Genomic DNA, 17,973 nt, shown 5'->3' on the forward strand with positions numbered 1-17,973 from the left:
TATATTGTAAAAAGCATTAAAACCTAGCCAGTCCAATTTAACAGTCGGACCAGATTAGGGGTGACCCCGAATAGTCGAATATTCAATGCTTCGATCAAAGCAGCCTGATTCGACTGCCAATCTCACAGTCGAATCTTTGCAAAGGCGTTATGAAACGAGGATCGCGCAATTTTGGCTATGTGGGGGTGCTCGTTTAGTCAAATTTTACATAGAACTATCCCTTTTCTCCCAATGAGTTCCTTATGATGATATCAATATCAACATAATGCTGTAAACGAAAATGTGAAAAGAAATAAGAAGTGGGATATTTGGCTTTTCAATACTACTCGCTACCGTAATCGTTCTGTGATAACAACAGGCGTCCCATTGGAATACATTACTTTAAAATTTGTAATCGACACACCACAATAACGACATTGATGTGATCTGTAGATGAATCAATAGATTATATAACGTCACAATTTCCAGAACTGCCATGAGACTGCAGTATGATCCGCCCACCCCAATGATCACCAAGTCCTGCACACCAGGCCAGCACGCCGCGGCGGTCTATGCCTGATGTAGACGAGGCAAACGGTTGCATTTCTGGCAGAAAAACATTCTGTCAGACCCCACCCCCCAGTCGAAACATAGGCAAGACAATTCTGTAAACTCTTAGTCGGGGACACCCCTAGTCCAGATGTAGTCTCTTTTTAGGGTAGTGTGCATGGCATCCTCTGAGACAATGATGTTATTTCCTTTTCCCGGCAGCAAGGTGTCTCTTGGTTACAGCCTCCAGCCTCCTCCTCTCAGCCTCCTCGGCTTTCCTCCTTTCTTCTTTTAGCTCCTTGTAACGCCACTTTGGTATTTGCAGCAAGTGTCCGCTTCCATCTTTGGTGCTGCTCTTCCTCCGGATCTTTTCTGGTTCGTAAGTGGGCGTAGGGGCCTTGGACACCCTCACTTTGGGGATGCTGAAGCCAGGCCTGACGCTGCTCCTTCTCAGCACCATGTGCATGGGCAGCAGGCTGGTTCTCCGCATCTCCATGGCTTTGGTTTGAGCCTCCACGCTCAGGCCCGGGACCTGAAGGCTGGCCCGGCGGTCTGCTGAGTTCTTGGCCACCAATGTGACCCGGGAGTTCTGAAAGAGTTTGAGGTGGGTCTCCACCCTGCCAGGGTTAATAGAACGGAGCTCCTTGGCGCGCTGCTGGCGGATTACCTCAGGAACTGCATAGCGCCGTTTGCCCACACTTGGGGGACTGTCAGGACACACCTGAAGCAAAATCAACGGTCCCAGATTGGTGTTATAATATCAGTATAGTACATTATGTTTTTTTTTTTTTTTTTTTACAAAAAGCACTGCTTAGTCTCTTTTGATTTGCAGTATTGCAATACTGGTAATCTTGCATTAATAACCTGCTTATCACCTAAGGCTGTCGTTAATTATATTCTTTAATTATTATGAGCAAATCCCATGAAAAAGCAGATCATTCGCTGATAAAATAAAAGATAAATTAGCGTGTGATTTATCCTTTTAATAGCATCATTACCACACTATTATCATTAGTTTATTTGCACATCGACTCTACGAAACAGCCGTGCTGGAAGTACTTTATTCTACTACTCGATAAGCATTTACACACTGATACAAAAACACAAACAGTGAAATATCGAGTCTGCGGAAGGTAGTTTCAAAATAGTACAAAAACGTTTGCCACCATCTGGAGTTAATAAATAAGCCCTGATATCTCTAACTACCGCTGAGTATGTAAAGACTCACCAGGAATAATGCAGAGGAGGGCAACTTGAAATAATCCTTTCTGTTATCACAAAGAGTAGCTAACTGCTTCCCCTTATCTCAGCTCGCATTTGCAAAATGCTTGTTGGTGTGAGGGGGAACGTGAAAGACGTGTGGGTTGGGGTTAAAGTGTTCTTGGATCTTGCGGGGTACTGTTTAATACTGATTATTGAATAAGTGGATAATAAAGAGTAAACATGATTTCAAGCTTAATTACTTACTGTATGGCAAGCCACGGCAATGAAAGGGCTCCTCAAAGCAGTTGTTATAGAAACCATGTGGTCGATAACACCTTCAGCCTCAGGGTTGGTGACATTCGCTATGTTGAAGACGTTCCGCACAGTGTCCGACAGGCGCTTCAGACAGCCACGGGGCTCCTGGGCTTTGGCCACCAGTGATGCCAGTGGAGGCCACTCTAGACTGGGAGATCAAATCTTATATAAATCCCCTGCACAGAGGCACTGTTGGGTTTATTCAAAAAGTATTGCATAGACCCTCTCAAGGCTAATTTGGTGAGTGTTTTTGTGTTGCTTGATGCATCTGTAGTATTTTACATTCTGTACCCTTTCAGATATTGGTATCTGAACTATTGCCCATGACAGACGGGCATACAGAGAAATAGTGTGATCCATCTATGTGTTTACCTGAATGTATCACAGTACTGGCGCGGGCAGGGCTGTTCTATCAGGCACATCATCACCCAGGCAGTTTCATAACGGCCCGTAAACAAGGCCCATTCCCTGGCAGTAAAGTTGCGTCCAAAGTCCCTGGAATTCAGAGCAGCTCCTAGTGGTGACACAACAAAGAATATGACAAAGAAAGTACATAGCAGAAGGTGGTTAAAATTAGATCTGGTTTAAAAGATAAAAAGGTGGATACATGTGGTGGAGCATGTTTTCAGAAGTAAAGAGGAGAGCAAACAAAATGAAATGAACTTGAATTATTAGATGGCCTAAGTGAACATGTTGCTCTAACGGTGTTGTTTATGTCAGTAACGTTAAAATGAAATCCTGACTTGAAGCCCCTGTCTTTATGATTTGGTATCACATCTCTCCATTAATAATAACGGTTATGGCTAAAGAGAATAATCATCCAATAAATAAAAACTGGATCACTGCCGAAACGTATTAATGTTATCCATCTGTCCCCCAGTTTTACTGAAATTCTGCTGAAAGTTTCTGAGCTGCCTTGATGGCAGAGTAATGGCAGAATAAACAACATCTTTTGTGGCTGTGATCAGTAAAATCTGCCCCAAAAAACAGGTAATAAGTTAAATCAGACATAAAAGCAACAAATGTGTGTCTGTGTATGAAATCTACCCATGTCCTCCTTTATGCTTGCCATAGAGTACATTAAGTGTAAGTACTAAGACATATTTTCCTTACCTGCCATCATGAGCGAGCGCACACATTCCACTCTGCCCTGCATGGCAGCTTTCATCAGAGCGGTGAAGCCGTGGCAGTTTCTCCTCTCGATGTCCAACCCAGAGTAGTAGTTCAGCAGATAATTGGTGATTGTTATGTGGCCTTGAGATGCAAAGGGTTAAGGTTAAGACAGTAGTTACTGTGGGTCACAACACACCGTCTGTGATCACACAACATTGGCTTGGATAATAGCGGCTAAAAGGCTATTTCACACTTGTCCATCATAATTTGAACAGGCGAGTTCCACATCCATATGGCTGGTCCCTATTCGCTTTCACACAACACACTCATCACTTCTGTTTCAAAAAGCTTAAGTACACAGAGCTTTTTATGCTCGTCTGTGTGTTCATCTGTGTCAGCATTAGTGCCAAACTGCCTGTGTGTATGTTTGTGTCAATGTGTGCATGTGTTCAACAGTGCTGTCAGCGCCTGTGTGTATCTAAGCCTGTGGGTGGGTGGGTGTGTGTGTGTGTGTGTGTGTGTGTGTGTGTGTTTGTGTGTGTGTGTGTGTTACCTGCTTGAGCAGCAGTGATGAGAGCTGTGTTTCCCTCGCTGTCCTGCCAGTTGACATCTATATGCGGACACTGAGACAGCGCTATGACGACGTCCACGAAACCTTGGTAACATGCAACCAACAGCCCGGTCTGAGACGAAAAGTGTAACAAAAGAGAAGGTAAAAGATGAGGGAAAGGGAGAGAGGCTTGATTTTAGAATCAGCAAAAAAACATGTCAGCAAAAACATACTTGCCAAACGAGAATGAGCAAAACTGAAGTAAAGTGCTGACTTAGAAACCCACAAGACCATAAGACCTCTGTGCATCTTTCAAAACTAATATTCTTGAATAAATGTGACATCTGTTGTCTTTTCAACAGATGTCTTGAACTCAGTGGAAAAATAAGCTAGTCTCCCCCGCCGATGTGTTGTTGTGTACTTTAGTGTGTATGTGTGTTCAAGCCAGAATAGGAACCTTTTTTTTTGAGTCCTGGAAAACTCCTGTAAAAGTTGGGTACTTTCCGGAAGGTGCACACTTCATCAGCCAAGACAAACAAGTTTACCACCAGTGGAGAGGGGGGGTGGGGGGGGAGGAACACAGAGTTCTCAGTTGACATATACACAGTGTATACATGGGAGTATTTCTGTTAGAGAGACATGCCTTTCACAGATGGGTATGCTCTCTACAGGAAGCCAAAATTCAATATATGTAAATACTGAAATTAATGTTATGACAATTAATGTGACTAAATAAATGACTTAGCTTTTAAACACCTATAGGAGACAACAGATTGTACATTTTTCACTCGATATCTGATGTTAGCCCCACCCATTTAGTTTTTACCATGCATTACAGTAGGTCTGACTTTTGTATGTTAACAATCTAAGGATAGGCGTGATGCGCCTGGCGCAGGTGCGTTTAGGGCATATCCAAATCCACTTTTGCTAGTTTGAATGCGGAAAAAAGGGTCTGTGCACCGGGCGCATGGTTCAGAAGGGTTGTACTTGGTGTCTTTTTTAATTCATAGGTGTGTTTTGGGCATTGCATGCAATAAACCAATCAGAGTGTCATCTCCCATTCCCTTTGAAAGCCAGGCGCGTTTGTACCTTGGTGCATTGCTAGTAATATTTTTATTTGTTATGTTTATTTGTTTACATTTATATAGTGTTTGTGTATAGTGTTTACAAGCAAAGTGTGTGTGCGCTGTGTATTGACCTAGGTGCATTTTACTAATGTGAAAGCTACAGTATGTGCAGAAGAATAAAGTTGAAAGAAGTCTGACATATGTCTCTTGGCTTGAACTTAAAATACTTTTACAAAACACCCCATTTTGGCGACAAGGATGGACCTGGTGAACCTGCTGTGCCCTTCCCTACATTGTTGAAAGAACTATAAAGAACTATATGCTAGTAATCAATGTTAACAGGCGGAAGTGGCCCAAAGCCAGAAAGCGTGCTCTTCTTCTCCATGCACTGGACACCGAGGGACAAAGACTGTTTTACGCACTACATGATACAGATATTACAGATGCTACTGCAGTGTATGGACTTAGAAATGACTTTGTTCCTAAAGTAAATGTGTTTGCGGAACGTCACAAATTTTGCCAGAGGGCATAGCGACCAGATGAGTCTATAAACCATTATTTGACCTCATTATGAGAATTGGCTGCACTGTGTGAGTTTGGTAATATGGAGGCGCAAATGCTTTGAGATCAACTGATACAGCGTGTTGCCAATACCCGCGTATGGGACAGACTTTTGTTAGAAACGGATCTGACCCCGGCTAAAGCTACTTCACTGGCCCTGCAGATGGAGGCTGGGCGGCAGAATGCTGGCGTTCTCTCTGACTGTACTACGAATAATGCTGCCACGACGGCTGCTGCGTCGGTAACAAACAAACATCGATGCTAACAGCAAAGGAAGGCCCGCCAAAAAGAACAAAGGACACCTGCTTCATCAATGGCGCCTACAACTAACTGCTGTTCCTGCTACCGTTGTGGCTCCACCAACCACCCAGCAAATAAACCTTCATGCCCTGCTGCTAAAGTGACCAGCAATTCATGTGGAAAAGTGGGAAATTTCTCCAAATGTCTCGATCTAGACTAAAGGACGTTCGTGAAATAGTGATAACAAACAAACTGACTGTGCTTTTAATGAATGATAATGTGCAAGATGAAATTCTCTGTACTGAGCAAGTGAATGCAAATGGACACTGTCATGACATTGAGCTAAAAGTGAAGTTCATCAGTTTCTATCATTACTTAGAGCACTTACCAGACTCTCTTTACTACATGTTAACATTCTGAGCCTACAGTGAACCTGTTCACATATTCAAGAGAGAAAATACCTGTTAAAGGGTGTATGCATGCCACAGTTACTCATGATGGGCATTCTACTATAGGCTCATTCTTAGTGGTAAAGTCCGGCACTAGTCTGTTAGGGCTAGGTATATTTGCGGCAGTGCACATGCGCATTGAGGATACAAAAGTTGTTACAGCGGACAGCTCTGATGATCCTACTGCACCGGGCACATTACCACAGAATGCATCTGAGATCCAGGCACAGGAGATTGGCTGTGCAAAGGGATTTGTGCACAAAATTCAACTCAAACCAGAAGATGGGCCAATACAACAAAAACTCAGAAGACTTCCCTTCTCTGTGAGGCAAGCCGTGGGTGATAAGCTCAAAGCCCTACAGAAAAAGGGCGTTATAGAACGCATTGATGCATCTCCATTGTTCTCGAAAAGATGGAGGAAAACTGTGCATGTGTGTTGACCTCAGGGAACCTAACAAAGCCATTGTTAGTAACTGTCACCTGTTACCACACATGGACAAGCTATTTTCTGAAATAAGAGGAGCTACATTCTTCTCTACCATTGACCTGACCTCTGCTAACTATCAAATGTTACTGCAGATGGACTTTTTGGTTTCTGCCGGGTCCCATTTGGCCTTGCTTCAGGTTTATCAGCTTTCCAGAAGATGATGACAACCAAACTGACAGGCATGCCAGGAGTACAGGCATATCTGGATCATGTGATTTGCTACGGAACTACTCAACAGCAGCATGATGCCAACCTTCGGAGAGAGGCAGGACTTAAGCTGAACATGCAGAAGTGCAAGTTCAACCAGACTTCTTTGCGGTTCCTAGGCCACACCATATGCAAAGAGGCTTCACCCAGATCAAGATCAGAGCACACCTGTGGCCAGTGCACCTTCCCCAAATGACACATGGTACAGCAAATTTATCACTACATTCACTATTGTTGTTGACCCTCTACGTAAAACACTCTGGAACTGGACTGCTGAGGCTGAGCAGAGTTTTACTGACACAAAGAGACTGATTGTTGAGAGCCCTTCTCTAGCACTATACGACCCTGAACTGCCTGCATATGTAACTATGAAGAGCACTTTCTCCTGCTGAAAGGAAATATTCCACTGTGGAACGTGAAGCACTGGCAATCGTTTGGGCAGTAGAAAGGTGGATATATGGGGTCATCGCTTTGTGTTACGCACAGATCAAGCACTTACTACCCTGCTGACTGTGCTGGACTGCCAATTGCGAGGTGGTCTGCACAACTACTATGCTTTACATGTGACAAGCTACGACCGGAATAACTTAATTTCAGCTCAAATTTAGGTCTTCAGGTACATGCTGCGTCAGGTGCAAGATAGGGCCCTGTGTCTTTTTTTTGTGTCATATCAGGTGGGTTTTTTTTCTATCAAAGGTGTAAACTTCCATGTAACTCCTTAAAATTGAACTGTTTTTAGTCTAGCAAATGGAAGTCATGAGTTTGTTTTTCATGTGAGAAGTAAAATACACAATATTCTTCATGGTCAATTGGTTCAAAATGAGAAAGTGTTTCCTGAGCAATCGAAAAAAACTGTGAATTCTAGGTCTTCTTCAGTAAAAATGATGGCATTACTGTATTTCAACTCAGGCTGACAGGCGTATCTTGTGAAGCAGCAGCTATCGGAAAAATTGAATTTCCAACAAAGTCAAACAAACAACAGTGTGTTGTTCATAACAACCTATTGATTGCTAAGCTAGCAGACCCTGGGGGACTTTAATTAGTGCTTTATTAAAGGCAGGTGTGCTGGTAAAGGTCAACCAGTAAGACACTCTGTAACAAAGCACACACAGACAGTGCATCCATCAGCTGCACCAACACAACACGTATTCTGCTTCACATGCCTGCTGAGAGAAATCAAAACCAAGACCTTGTATTTTCAGAAACAAAACAAATCCCCAATTCACTTACACCTCTTTCATTTTCAAATGTAAAGGCTTTTCAAATGAATACAATGCTTGAAATTTAGGATTTATGATGACTGGGACAACCCTGCATGCTATGATAATGAAAGTACATGTCCTGTGTTTGTAAAGCAATCCAGCACATACAAGGTGAGAAAAACAGAAGCAATATCTAACTATCATCTCCCAGCTGCTGTAATAATAGTCTATATCCACGACATTCCACTTCCGGGATTGCTCCAGTGCTGCTTTTCAACCGGATGTCCATTATATATACCTGTATAAAGACACCATGCTGTATTTAACCTCTCAAGAAATCAATTTCAACTTTGCTGGCAAGAATGAAGTATTATACTATTTAAGTTACAATTTGTTCCACATTTGATATTCCTCAATTCGTGAGCCTGCTTCGGTGACATGATGTTCTCTTCATGAGAGCACTCGTAAAATCTACTTGATGTGATGCGCCTCTTGGCACGATAGGTTTTTAGTCTTGGTTCCCAGGCACACCGTGTTACTCCGGTAAATTATTCTTTCAAACTGTGGTATGGATGTGATCAAAAGTTTGGTCTTGCTAAAATGAATAAATAGAATAATGACTGAAGATTGGTACAGAGAGTGCCTGAACTTTTATTGAAAAAAACAAACAAAGTTGGTGACAACCTCGTCCATAGCCACCTATTTTACACACACACACACACACACACACACATACATACACACGCGCCGAGGATAGTTATGTGCTTCTCCACATGTAGGGGTGCAGCAGCTCAGAGAGGTAAGGGGGGGCAAGGCCATTCAGGGCTTTAAAAGCAAATAAAAGAATTTTAAAATGAATCCTAAAATTGACAGGCAGCCAGTGGAGTGAAGCTAAAATAGGTGAAATGTGCTCATACTTGCTAGTGCCTGTTAAAAGACGTGCAGCAGCATTTTGTACAAGCTGAAGACGAGCGATGGAGGACCCGCTAGCCCCCATTTAAAGTGCATTACAGTAATCCAGCCGAGTGGTCAGAAAGGCATGGATTACTGTCTCAAAGTTTTGTCTCTGAAGGACTGGTTTAATTTTTGCTAGCTGCCTTAACTGAAAAAAGCTAATCTTCACCACTGCTTTAATCTGGCTGTCAAATTTAAGGTCTGAGTCCACTTTTACACCCACATTTTTTACAATCGGCTTGCGATACTGCGCCAGAGAACCCAAATCAACTTGGGAGGAGGTCAGAGAAGTGCCACCAAAGACCATGACTTCGGTCTTTTTTTCATTAAAATTTAGAAAATTTAAGGACATCCATCATGCTACATCATGAACACTATCAACATCATGTAGTACCTTGCAGCATTTGGACACATACAGTAGATGTTCTTTCACACGTAAGATAAACTGAACTTGACTGAAACAGCCCAGAGAATTTTAAGGGTAAAAACGTGGAGAGAGGTCCTGTGGAGTACCTGGTAGATTGTCTGGAAAAAGTTCACTTCCGGGCTCAGATTCAGATTGCTCTTTGTGGTTAGACACACACATTTAGACATTGTCTATGTCTCTTTCTCGTTCTCTAACATACACACAAATTCTTGGCGAGCCTCCAGCTTTGCTGTGTTTTACTTTATTTAGCAGCATGCCCTGCAGCATGTCTGGAGCAATCTTAGTTGTCTGGCAATGTCCTATTTTCTCTGTGAACCTTTCTCACAAACGCACAAACACACATTAGCATTTAACTTCTGTTTTTACCCTTCTTTGCCCGGGATCTAGTTTTCTATTCAACACAAACCCTATTAGGAATATTTCTTACATCTATTGGGTTGTTCTTATGCACTTCAGCTGTGGCTGCTGGCAAAGTTGGTGACTATAAAATCTGAGAGAAGAACACCAGCGAAATGCAACAGTATAATATTGCAGAAACACACATTGAATTGAGAAAAGGGCAATCATGTGCTAAACTATTACACACTCAATGACTAACTCTAAGGCTTAAGGGATAAGAATAACAACAACCCTGAAACAATCAGGAGAGATCCTTCCAGGGATGGATGTGTGTAGTGCACATGTGTGAGATAGGGATATAGTCAAATGTGAAGTGAGACTTTGAGCACGACAGAGATTCAAATCCTCTCTTTATGTGTTTTGGGGGGATTATGTATTTTGTATGTAGGTCAAATGAAGATGCACACTAAGGCAAATTTAAAGCTTTCATTACTTTACGCTGATGGACAGGACATATGCCCTTCTCTGACTATAATCTCCTCTGTTCCCTTGCACTGGATTGTAACCGCCCTCATAAAATGAGGAGGAGGGGGCGGTCAATGCAGGCACTACTCTTCACTTCTTAACCTTTTCTTTCATAAAAGCTTGTAAAGTATAAAGTAGTATGTTATGTTTATGGCCAAAATGCCCTGTGGTAGAAAGTGGTGTTTGGTCTTTTTATACTTAGTGTCAACACTGAACCATGCTTTTCTAAATTAGGATTACTCAAATCTAATACATGTAAACGGCAATTTCCTGCACATTAATATGACCTATACATGTGGAAGGCATTTCATTCACATAGCTATCTATCTAACATAACTTCTATCCATCTAATATCAAATAAAGCTGTATATCCATCTAAAACATTCAACATTTGAGATGTTCCATTGTCCTGGTTAGTATTCAAATTTTTTTTTTTTTTTTGCTTATGACAATTTTGACCAAATAAGTGCATATGTCATAACAAACCAAGGGGAAACATAGAAATTCTTTAGCAAAAATGAATTTGAATTTCAGTTGTACTTGTAAAACCTGTATTTGCAATCAAGGTCAGTGAGTTCTATTTTATACAGTCTATGGTTTTGATGCAGTCACACACACACACAAGTTGTCAAAAAAACATTCTTCAAAAAAGCACCTAGAGTCTTGCTCTCTCTGGCAACACACATCCACACCCACACAAATAACCTGGTCAATGTATTATTAGCCCATATAGACACATTTACAGAGAGACAAAGACACACACACACACACACACACACACACACACACACACACACACACACACACACACTTACAAAGTAATCTGGGGAACATCCATAGCTAAGAATAGAAAGGCTTAGCCGTATCAGTCAGTGACACAGAGACGGAGAGGGAGACAGACGTAATTGTGCATCTACAATTGATGTAAGAATGCTATAATTGGGTCCAATGAGGATGACACAATACCCAGTGTAAACCTTAAAGTTCCTTATGAACACATGACAATAACAGGTTTCCCAGCCAGTGTTATCATTCCATCTTAATCAAATCATGTAAAGCAGACCAAAATACATGTGTGCATTAGTAAAGTACCAAAACATCTTCAGATAATCATGGTTGAATTAATTGACTTTAGCTGGCACTGAAATGAAAGAAGATCTAGAATGATTAAATTCACGGATACAGCGAGTAGTTTGTAATCGATAATCAACATTGATGGAACTAATCAGATATTAGCTTTGTCATAATACTTATTAGTCCAGTAAACTGCCTCTTCCTGCCCTGTGATGTTTAACATTCTGATACTGCTGTTAAATTCCATCTGCAAAAACTGTAGCAGCGTTTCATATAAAATAACTAGGATAAGATCCCGACCAAGTAGAAACCTGTTTAATCTCCCCATGATGTCTAGTATTAGACCCTTCATGCTAAAGCAACTAATGACCTTTGACTTCTTCAATAAACCAATCTAACCACCTTCTTGTTTTCAAAATAAGTGCTTACACACATTGTGATTTTTTTTAAACTTCCGAATAAGTACTGGCCAAAGCAAAATCCTGGAAATATTCCGAGCGGCAGACAACCTGTGTCTCTGCAGCATTGCATTCGTTTGGGCTTTTACAGTACATCTTTGTGTTCAAAGACATGCACACACACACACACACACAAACACACACACGGGCAAACACCCTCTAGACCGCCCTCAATAACATACACCAGAAGCACTGACACAGACGTACTGGGCCATGTTTCTGTCAATAGCCTCCATGTTAACTGTGTTTCTTTCTGCAGCGTTCACATGGCTGTATCAAAGCAGATGTGTTTGACTGTCATTTTGATTTTTCCACTCATCTGTATTCGCTAGCAGCATCATGCTTGCTACCATCTCCAGTGCCAAGATAGAGAGAGGTAACAGCCAGGCAGGGTGGCCTCATTTAATTTGATTGATTGATCGATTAATATTGTGTGTGTTGTGTGTGTGTGTGTGTGTGTGTGTGTGTGTGTGAGAGTGTGTGTATGTGTGTGTTTATTGAGTTTTTATGCAAGCACAACAACTAACTAACTATCCAATTCACAGCAAGGGGAACACACTGTCTAAAGAGAGGTTCCTAAAAACATTGCTATGTTAACGTTCTGAAGAGATAATCCTGATGTTTACCAACTTGTATTCATCTTTGACCTTTTACAACACAATGCCAATAAATTGTTGAAATCTTATCCAGCATACGTGCTATCCAAGTCACAACCCTGAAAATGTACTGTCAGGCTTGTGATGCTGACAGGATGTATAATTACTGAGCCGTAATCATATACAAGGAGAATTAAATACAGGCACACAATGGAGAGGTCAGAAATCCCAAACAGATATTTGTGAGGAGTAATGTGACCCAAATCGGGGAGAAATTAACAACAATGGTTTCCAAAATTACAGCTTTCCCTGACTTTGCATGTAGCTAGTACCTATGCTAGTCACGCTTTGCCAGACCTTCCTCCACAGTGCTGCGGAGGAGGGTCTGGCTAGTCCACACAGCATTCGGGGATGGGAGAGAAACGTGCTCTGGTTTATTGGAATGTCTTTCAGCCAATCACAACTGTCATGGATGGGGATAAGTACCACACTTAGCCCTGGTGCTGCTGCAAAATATCCTCTAAAAGGAAACTTGTTTTGGGGGAACGTGTACATTCAAAAGTTGTTTTAGTCGTGCAACACAAAACTCTGATTCGACAGTCTATTTAGGTAGTCTGGATTTAGCCTGCAGAGATCTGAAGAGAAGTTAACCTTAGTCTTCATAAATAGCATTTAAAAGAAAATAACCCTGATGATGTCATAATGATGGCATCAGGGTTATTTCAGAGAGGGTTCGGCAATTACAAATTTAGGGGAAACTGTGGACTTTGAAATAAATGAAAATTTACCTGGCAAGAAGTGTCTAAGGACAGACACTATAGAGGTGCATATGGGGAATGTAGGATCCAGTAGTTTTGGAATATGACCCACAAGAGATTAAAAGTCTGGATATCTCAGCCTCTGGTGCTTTGATTTTGACCATTCTTTTTAACTTTGTCTCTTGAAAGCCCCAATACATTGTTGAAGTACAATAATAAATCACTGGAGTGGAGAATTTTTGTGTTCCAGAAAGAATCAGAGCTTCCTTGAAAGGAAAACAAACTGGTAGACATTCATTCTGGGACTCAAATTAGAAGCACCATGTTAGTGTGATTGTGTTGATTTGAGTCTTAAATGTTTCACATCTGCTCTAGCTTATCTACTATTGCACTGCAGCTAAGCCCTAATGTAACGTATAGATATATGCATCAATATGAGCAGGGGAAAGGCTGACTGATTCAATCTTTGCATCCTCTTGCCTGCAAATAAACAACTAAACCAGGAAATCAAGGCTCCCCTACTGATTGAACATGTTTTGTCTCTTCTCCTTTAGATCAAACTATTGCTTCTTTCAAAGGATGTGAAGATGAACAACCCACAGAAACTTGGGCCACTAAAGATAACCGCAGGCGAAAAAAACAGTGAGTCTTTGAAATATGTTTTCTTCATTATTTGAAGTTCTGGCTACGTTAAACATGGCTTACTATGTTGTGATCATGATTACAGTCCTCCACCTCGCTGAAGTACCTTTATGCAAAACACAGGATCCCTTGCAGTATCTGGGCTGCATTTCTGTAGCTGACATTAACCTCGGATTTACCTCTGACCTTTCTGTTGAAGGAGACCACAGAAACAGAGGCCAACTTATTTTGTTTTTGTGTGTCAAATAAATATAATAGGCTGAACTAGGCAAATGTACACTTTTTCCTGTATCTTTAGAGACATTTTAGTTCTCCAATGTAACACCCTTGTAACTGCTGATGAGGGAAAGAGGAAAAAGTGTGCATGCTGTATTTGGTCCAATCCAAGGCGGGAATGTAACACCCCTCTTTGTCTTGCAAACCACATTGTCAGGCTGTGGGCTATATAAGGATGTTGACATCTGTGTCAGGATGTGTAAGAACATGCACGCACGCACGCACTGATACTCTTACCCTTACAGATACATAGCAGCATGTGTTTCCAATGGAGGTGTTTCCTAACCTGTATTGTGTCTGAGTATGTGCACATCCCTGAGGTCACAGGGAAAAGCAAATGTTGAATGCACTACCACACATCCTGACACACATACACACACACACACACACACACACACACACACACAAACACACATCCAATCATGTTGTTTAGAATCCCTTATGTCTTGCCTGTCATATAGAAGAGAAGAGATTTATTCCAATGATGTCACTTCTACTCTTCCTTCCCATGGCCTCATCGGTAATTACATAAGCTGACATAATTGAGGAAAGAGAATTGGTGAGAGATGATGGTGAAATAGTAAAAAAGGCAAAGTGAGATGGGGGTAGCCTCAATGTTAGAGACGCAGATTTGTGATGTATGGTCAGTAGTATGAAAACCTACACACCAGCTGAGGAATTTTCACTGGAGAGATTAAATTATTAAAACACACTTTCTCCCTCAGCAACTACAATTGCACTCCAAATTTCTCTACTGGAACACTTTAGTTGCCAATGGGACAAAACTACAGTTATCTTCCATATGTGATGGTAAAAAACGATGTGCAAGTAATGAGAAAAAGGGCTTTGTCAACTCGTTTCTGCATGAAATTGTAAAAATATGTACTAAGTCCGAACAATACAATGCAAATTTTCCATTTGTTGTCTTTTGTTGTGCTGTATGTCTGATTGCCTTTATGTATGCCTTGCTGCACCACAATTGCCTCTCGGGGACAATATCAATGAAGTTGAGTTGAATACAAGATACAAGGCAATGCGATTCATCTTCAGCATACAGCGCTCATTGCCAGCTAATTCAATTAAGCTCAACAAAATGTCTTGATGAAAGAAAAACTAGTCTGGCGTTCCATCATTATGGATTCATCTCTTTGCCCTGGGCTGTAGTTCTTTGGCAGGAGTGAAGCGATTTATAAAGTGTAAAGGGACACATACTTTGATTGCAATGCAGAAAGAATTTCCAATAATTTTCCGATAAGCAGTTACTCTTATGATGAATTACTTGAAAATATGTATTAATTTGTTTGTGTAAATTAAAGTAAATCGACTAAAGTTGTATCAATGTTTGATGTTGTTAAAAGTCCATAACTCACCCAACAGGAACTGTCACTGCCCCTTGCCTATTGTGGAATTTATGGCTTTAAAATGCATCTTTGTTCATTAGCGAGACTGTTTAAATGGCTCTTAGACACAGTAAGGCCATCATCTCATTGGTAGATAATGTGTTTACCTACGGACTCCAACAAACCCAAAACCCAAATCCAAATCCTGAATAAGTAAATGTAGTCAGGCTCACATACACATGAATGTACCTGCAGGAACCCCCCCCCCAAACACACACACACACACACAGACACACAGACACACACAAACACACAGGGGATTGTGTGTTCAGTTAACCGTGGGAGACCTGTTTGTTTTATAGACCTGGAGGTTGCACGCTCTAGCAAAACTGAGGTCTGCCAACACACACAGACCTTTCAAAAAACTGTTTGGTATTATAAAGTATAGAAGTGAGAGCTTATTATAGAAATATAATATAATAAATACATATAATTTATAATAAAGTGAAATAATACAAACATGCAGAAGATTTAAAATGAAGCCAACCACCTGGTAAGTAACTCTCTATTCAACCCACATCTCCTTTTCAATTAATATCATATAAAGTATTGATTGCTATTTAACTATTTATGAATCTGGTTATTAATTCAATGTTGCAATTAAGTTACAGATTTAATGAGAAATTTGTAAAATAACTTAAGTTTTCAGTGAGGCAGGCCAGCATGGGCCGGTAAATTTAGGTAAGTAGGCCAAAGACACTGAAGCGACCTAGGGCTCAGGTAATTATATCAATACCAGGTCAATACCTAATGAATCTAAGGCTCTTTAACTGAACTTGTACTGAGTGACAGTTATATTGGTCTGGCATTGCCAGACTCCTCAGCCTCCATTGAGGAATATTTCTTTAAACAATCACAACCGTCCTGGGCAGCGAGCACCAAATGCTAATAATAGCCCACACAAAAAAAATATTTAGCTAGTTCCCCTGAGTAAGACCACCTAGCCTATTTGCTCCATATCTTGTCCATACATTATGCCACCAAAATACCTAATGGCCTAATTGCAGACAATATACTACTCAATTAAACTTAACTACAAAAGTTCAACAATTGAGCCGTATCCATTACTATTCTGTCTGTGATATTTTATAAAGTCGAGTTTTTACTGGTGTCAAACTGGAAGGTAAACGTAACGTTAGCCTAACAGTCACCCGGCTACTTGTGTGAAGTCAGCCTGTTCATACCCTGTTATTCCTGTCCTTCTCATTGACCTCCTCCTTCGTCACTCCATGCCTTATCATCATTCGGACGATAGTGGAGTTGTTGGTGCAGCACGCCTGGAAAAAAGACAGCGGTTTTGGGCTTTCCGGTGACGGGGACCTCTCCGAGTCTGCGAACACATCATCCGGCGGGTAGAAGGAGTCGTCCGAGACGATGCTCCGACAATCCGCCAAGTCCTCAAAGTCAACTTCTTCGAATTCATCATCGTCTGCTTCCCCTTCGTCCCCTTCATCGTCCTCCTCGCACGAGCCTAGGTAGTCGTCATCGTTGGACTCCTCGACTATGGTCGGGTGAACGTGGGTGATGTTCCCCCCGACTTTCTGCTGCTGCTGGAGCTGTTTGACCCGGACCGACGAAGCGCCTCCTCCATCCCTGTCGTCCGTGATCAGCACCATCTAATCCCCGAGCCTAGGGCACTGTCCTCGGGGTAGAGTGCAGCCTGGCACGCGACTCGCTTGCATGGGACGGTCAGTCTTTACAGAAAAGTGAAATAAAACTCACTCGCCTCAAAAAGTCGCTTGCATCACCTACGGGAGTTTAATTACAAAAAATCCGGTACGATATTATAGTGAAGCATATTGTGCGAGCATTTATCCATCAGTCATTTTCGGAGAATGATTGATATTGTTCCCGTACGAGCCTTAAACGTCTCACGAAGTGAAATACTTTCGCGCGCCCCCAAAACGAAACCACGTTGAGTTTACGTTCAACAAATGAACAAAGTTGAAAAAAAGTGGAGCTACAGCGGAGCCTTACTTTGCTCGACCGTCCCATGAAGGGCGGAGAGGGACAGCAGCCTGTTACCTATAGTTGCCTAATCCGATTAGATGGGACTGATCTCTCTCTCTCTCTCTCTCTCTCTCTCTCTCTCTCTCTCTCTCTCTCTCTCTCATTTAATCCAGCTATATGGTTTAACAACTGGTTTTGTTTCTGCATTTTAAGATTTTGTGGTTTCAAGTGATATCTAAAACACAATAAAAACCCTTTTAGAAAAAAAAACTATGAATTGATGGTACTCTACATCTGAGTCATCAAAACTAACATGGGGAAAACCAGGAGTAAAGTGTCAGTCTATGAGTCATTTTATGTGATATCTACAAGGCAACACTTTACTGTAAACTAATAGGGCTTTCCAATTTTCTGGCTAATAAAGCATGCACAAAATGTTACATCAAGTTACATTTCCCATGTAGTGTGATTCTGAGATCATTTATTTTACACACAGCCTCAGTGCATTCTGTTAAACCACCAAACTCTTGCTCTCTCTCTCTCTCTCTCTCTCATTTCCTTGGCCATTGGCCAGTTGCGGAAATAGAGACAAAGATTGGTCTTCATTACTTGGGTCTGAACACTGGAGTGAGAATGGTCTTGTGTGTGTAAC

The 17,973-nt window shown here is 41.5% G+C and overlaps 1 protein-coding gene across 2 annotated transcripts; it reads right to left on the reverse strand.

Annotated features, from left to right (window-relative positions):
* Window positions 1–425: 425 nt before the first annotated feature.
* Window positions 426–17,392, reverse strand: ankrd33ba (ankyrin repeat domain 33ba). 2 transcript variants are annotated; one of them, XR_004655210.1, is made up of 7 exons: window positions 16,556–17,392; window positions 3,713–3,842; window positions 3,160–3,300; window positions 2,419–2,560; window positions 1,996–2,194; window positions 616–1,249; window positions 426–498 (listed from the first exon to the last, which is right to left on the reverse strand). XR_004655210.1 is itself a non-coding variant. In XM_034861790.1 (6 exons), the coding sequence occupies exons 1-6, from the start codon at window positions 16,985–16,987 to the stop codon at window positions 731–733; spliced, it is 1,563 nt and encodes a 520-aa protein (XP_034717681.1). In that variant the 5' UTR covers window positions 16,988–17,392; the 3' UTR covers window positions 614–730. The 2 variants fall into 2 exon arrangements, 1 of the variants encoding a protein (XP_034717681.1); XM_034861790.1 differs by lacking the exon at window positions 426–498 and having other exon boundaries at window positions 614–1,249.
* Window positions 17,393–17,973: the final 581 nt, after the last annotated feature.

Source organism: Etheostoma cragini, chromosome 22 (genome assembly GCF_013103735.1).
Source record: "Etheostoma cragini isolate CJK2018 chromosome 22, CSU_Ecrag_1.0, whole genome shotgun sequence".
Classification (NCBI taxonomy): Eukaryota; Metazoa; Chordata; class Actinopteri; order Perciformes; family Percidae; genus Etheostoma; species Etheostoma cragini.

What these genes read in the sequence shown, in the direction of transcription:
- ankrd33ba (XM_034861790.1), bottom strand. Translation starts at nt 16,987, where the DNA reads ATGGTGCTGATCACGGACGACAGGGATGGAGGAGGCGCTTCGTCGGTC. An exon ending in AGAAGGACAGGAATAACAGG is followed by an intron (nt 3,843 to 16,555) that starts GTATGAACAGGC and finishes TTTTCGTCTCAG; the next exon opens with ACCGGGCTGTTGGTTGCATG. An exon ending in TTGCCGTGGCTTGCCATACA is followed by an intron (nt 1,250 to 1,995) that starts GTAAGTAATTAA and finishes ATTTTGCTTCAG; the next exon opens with GTGTGTCCTGACAGTCCCCC.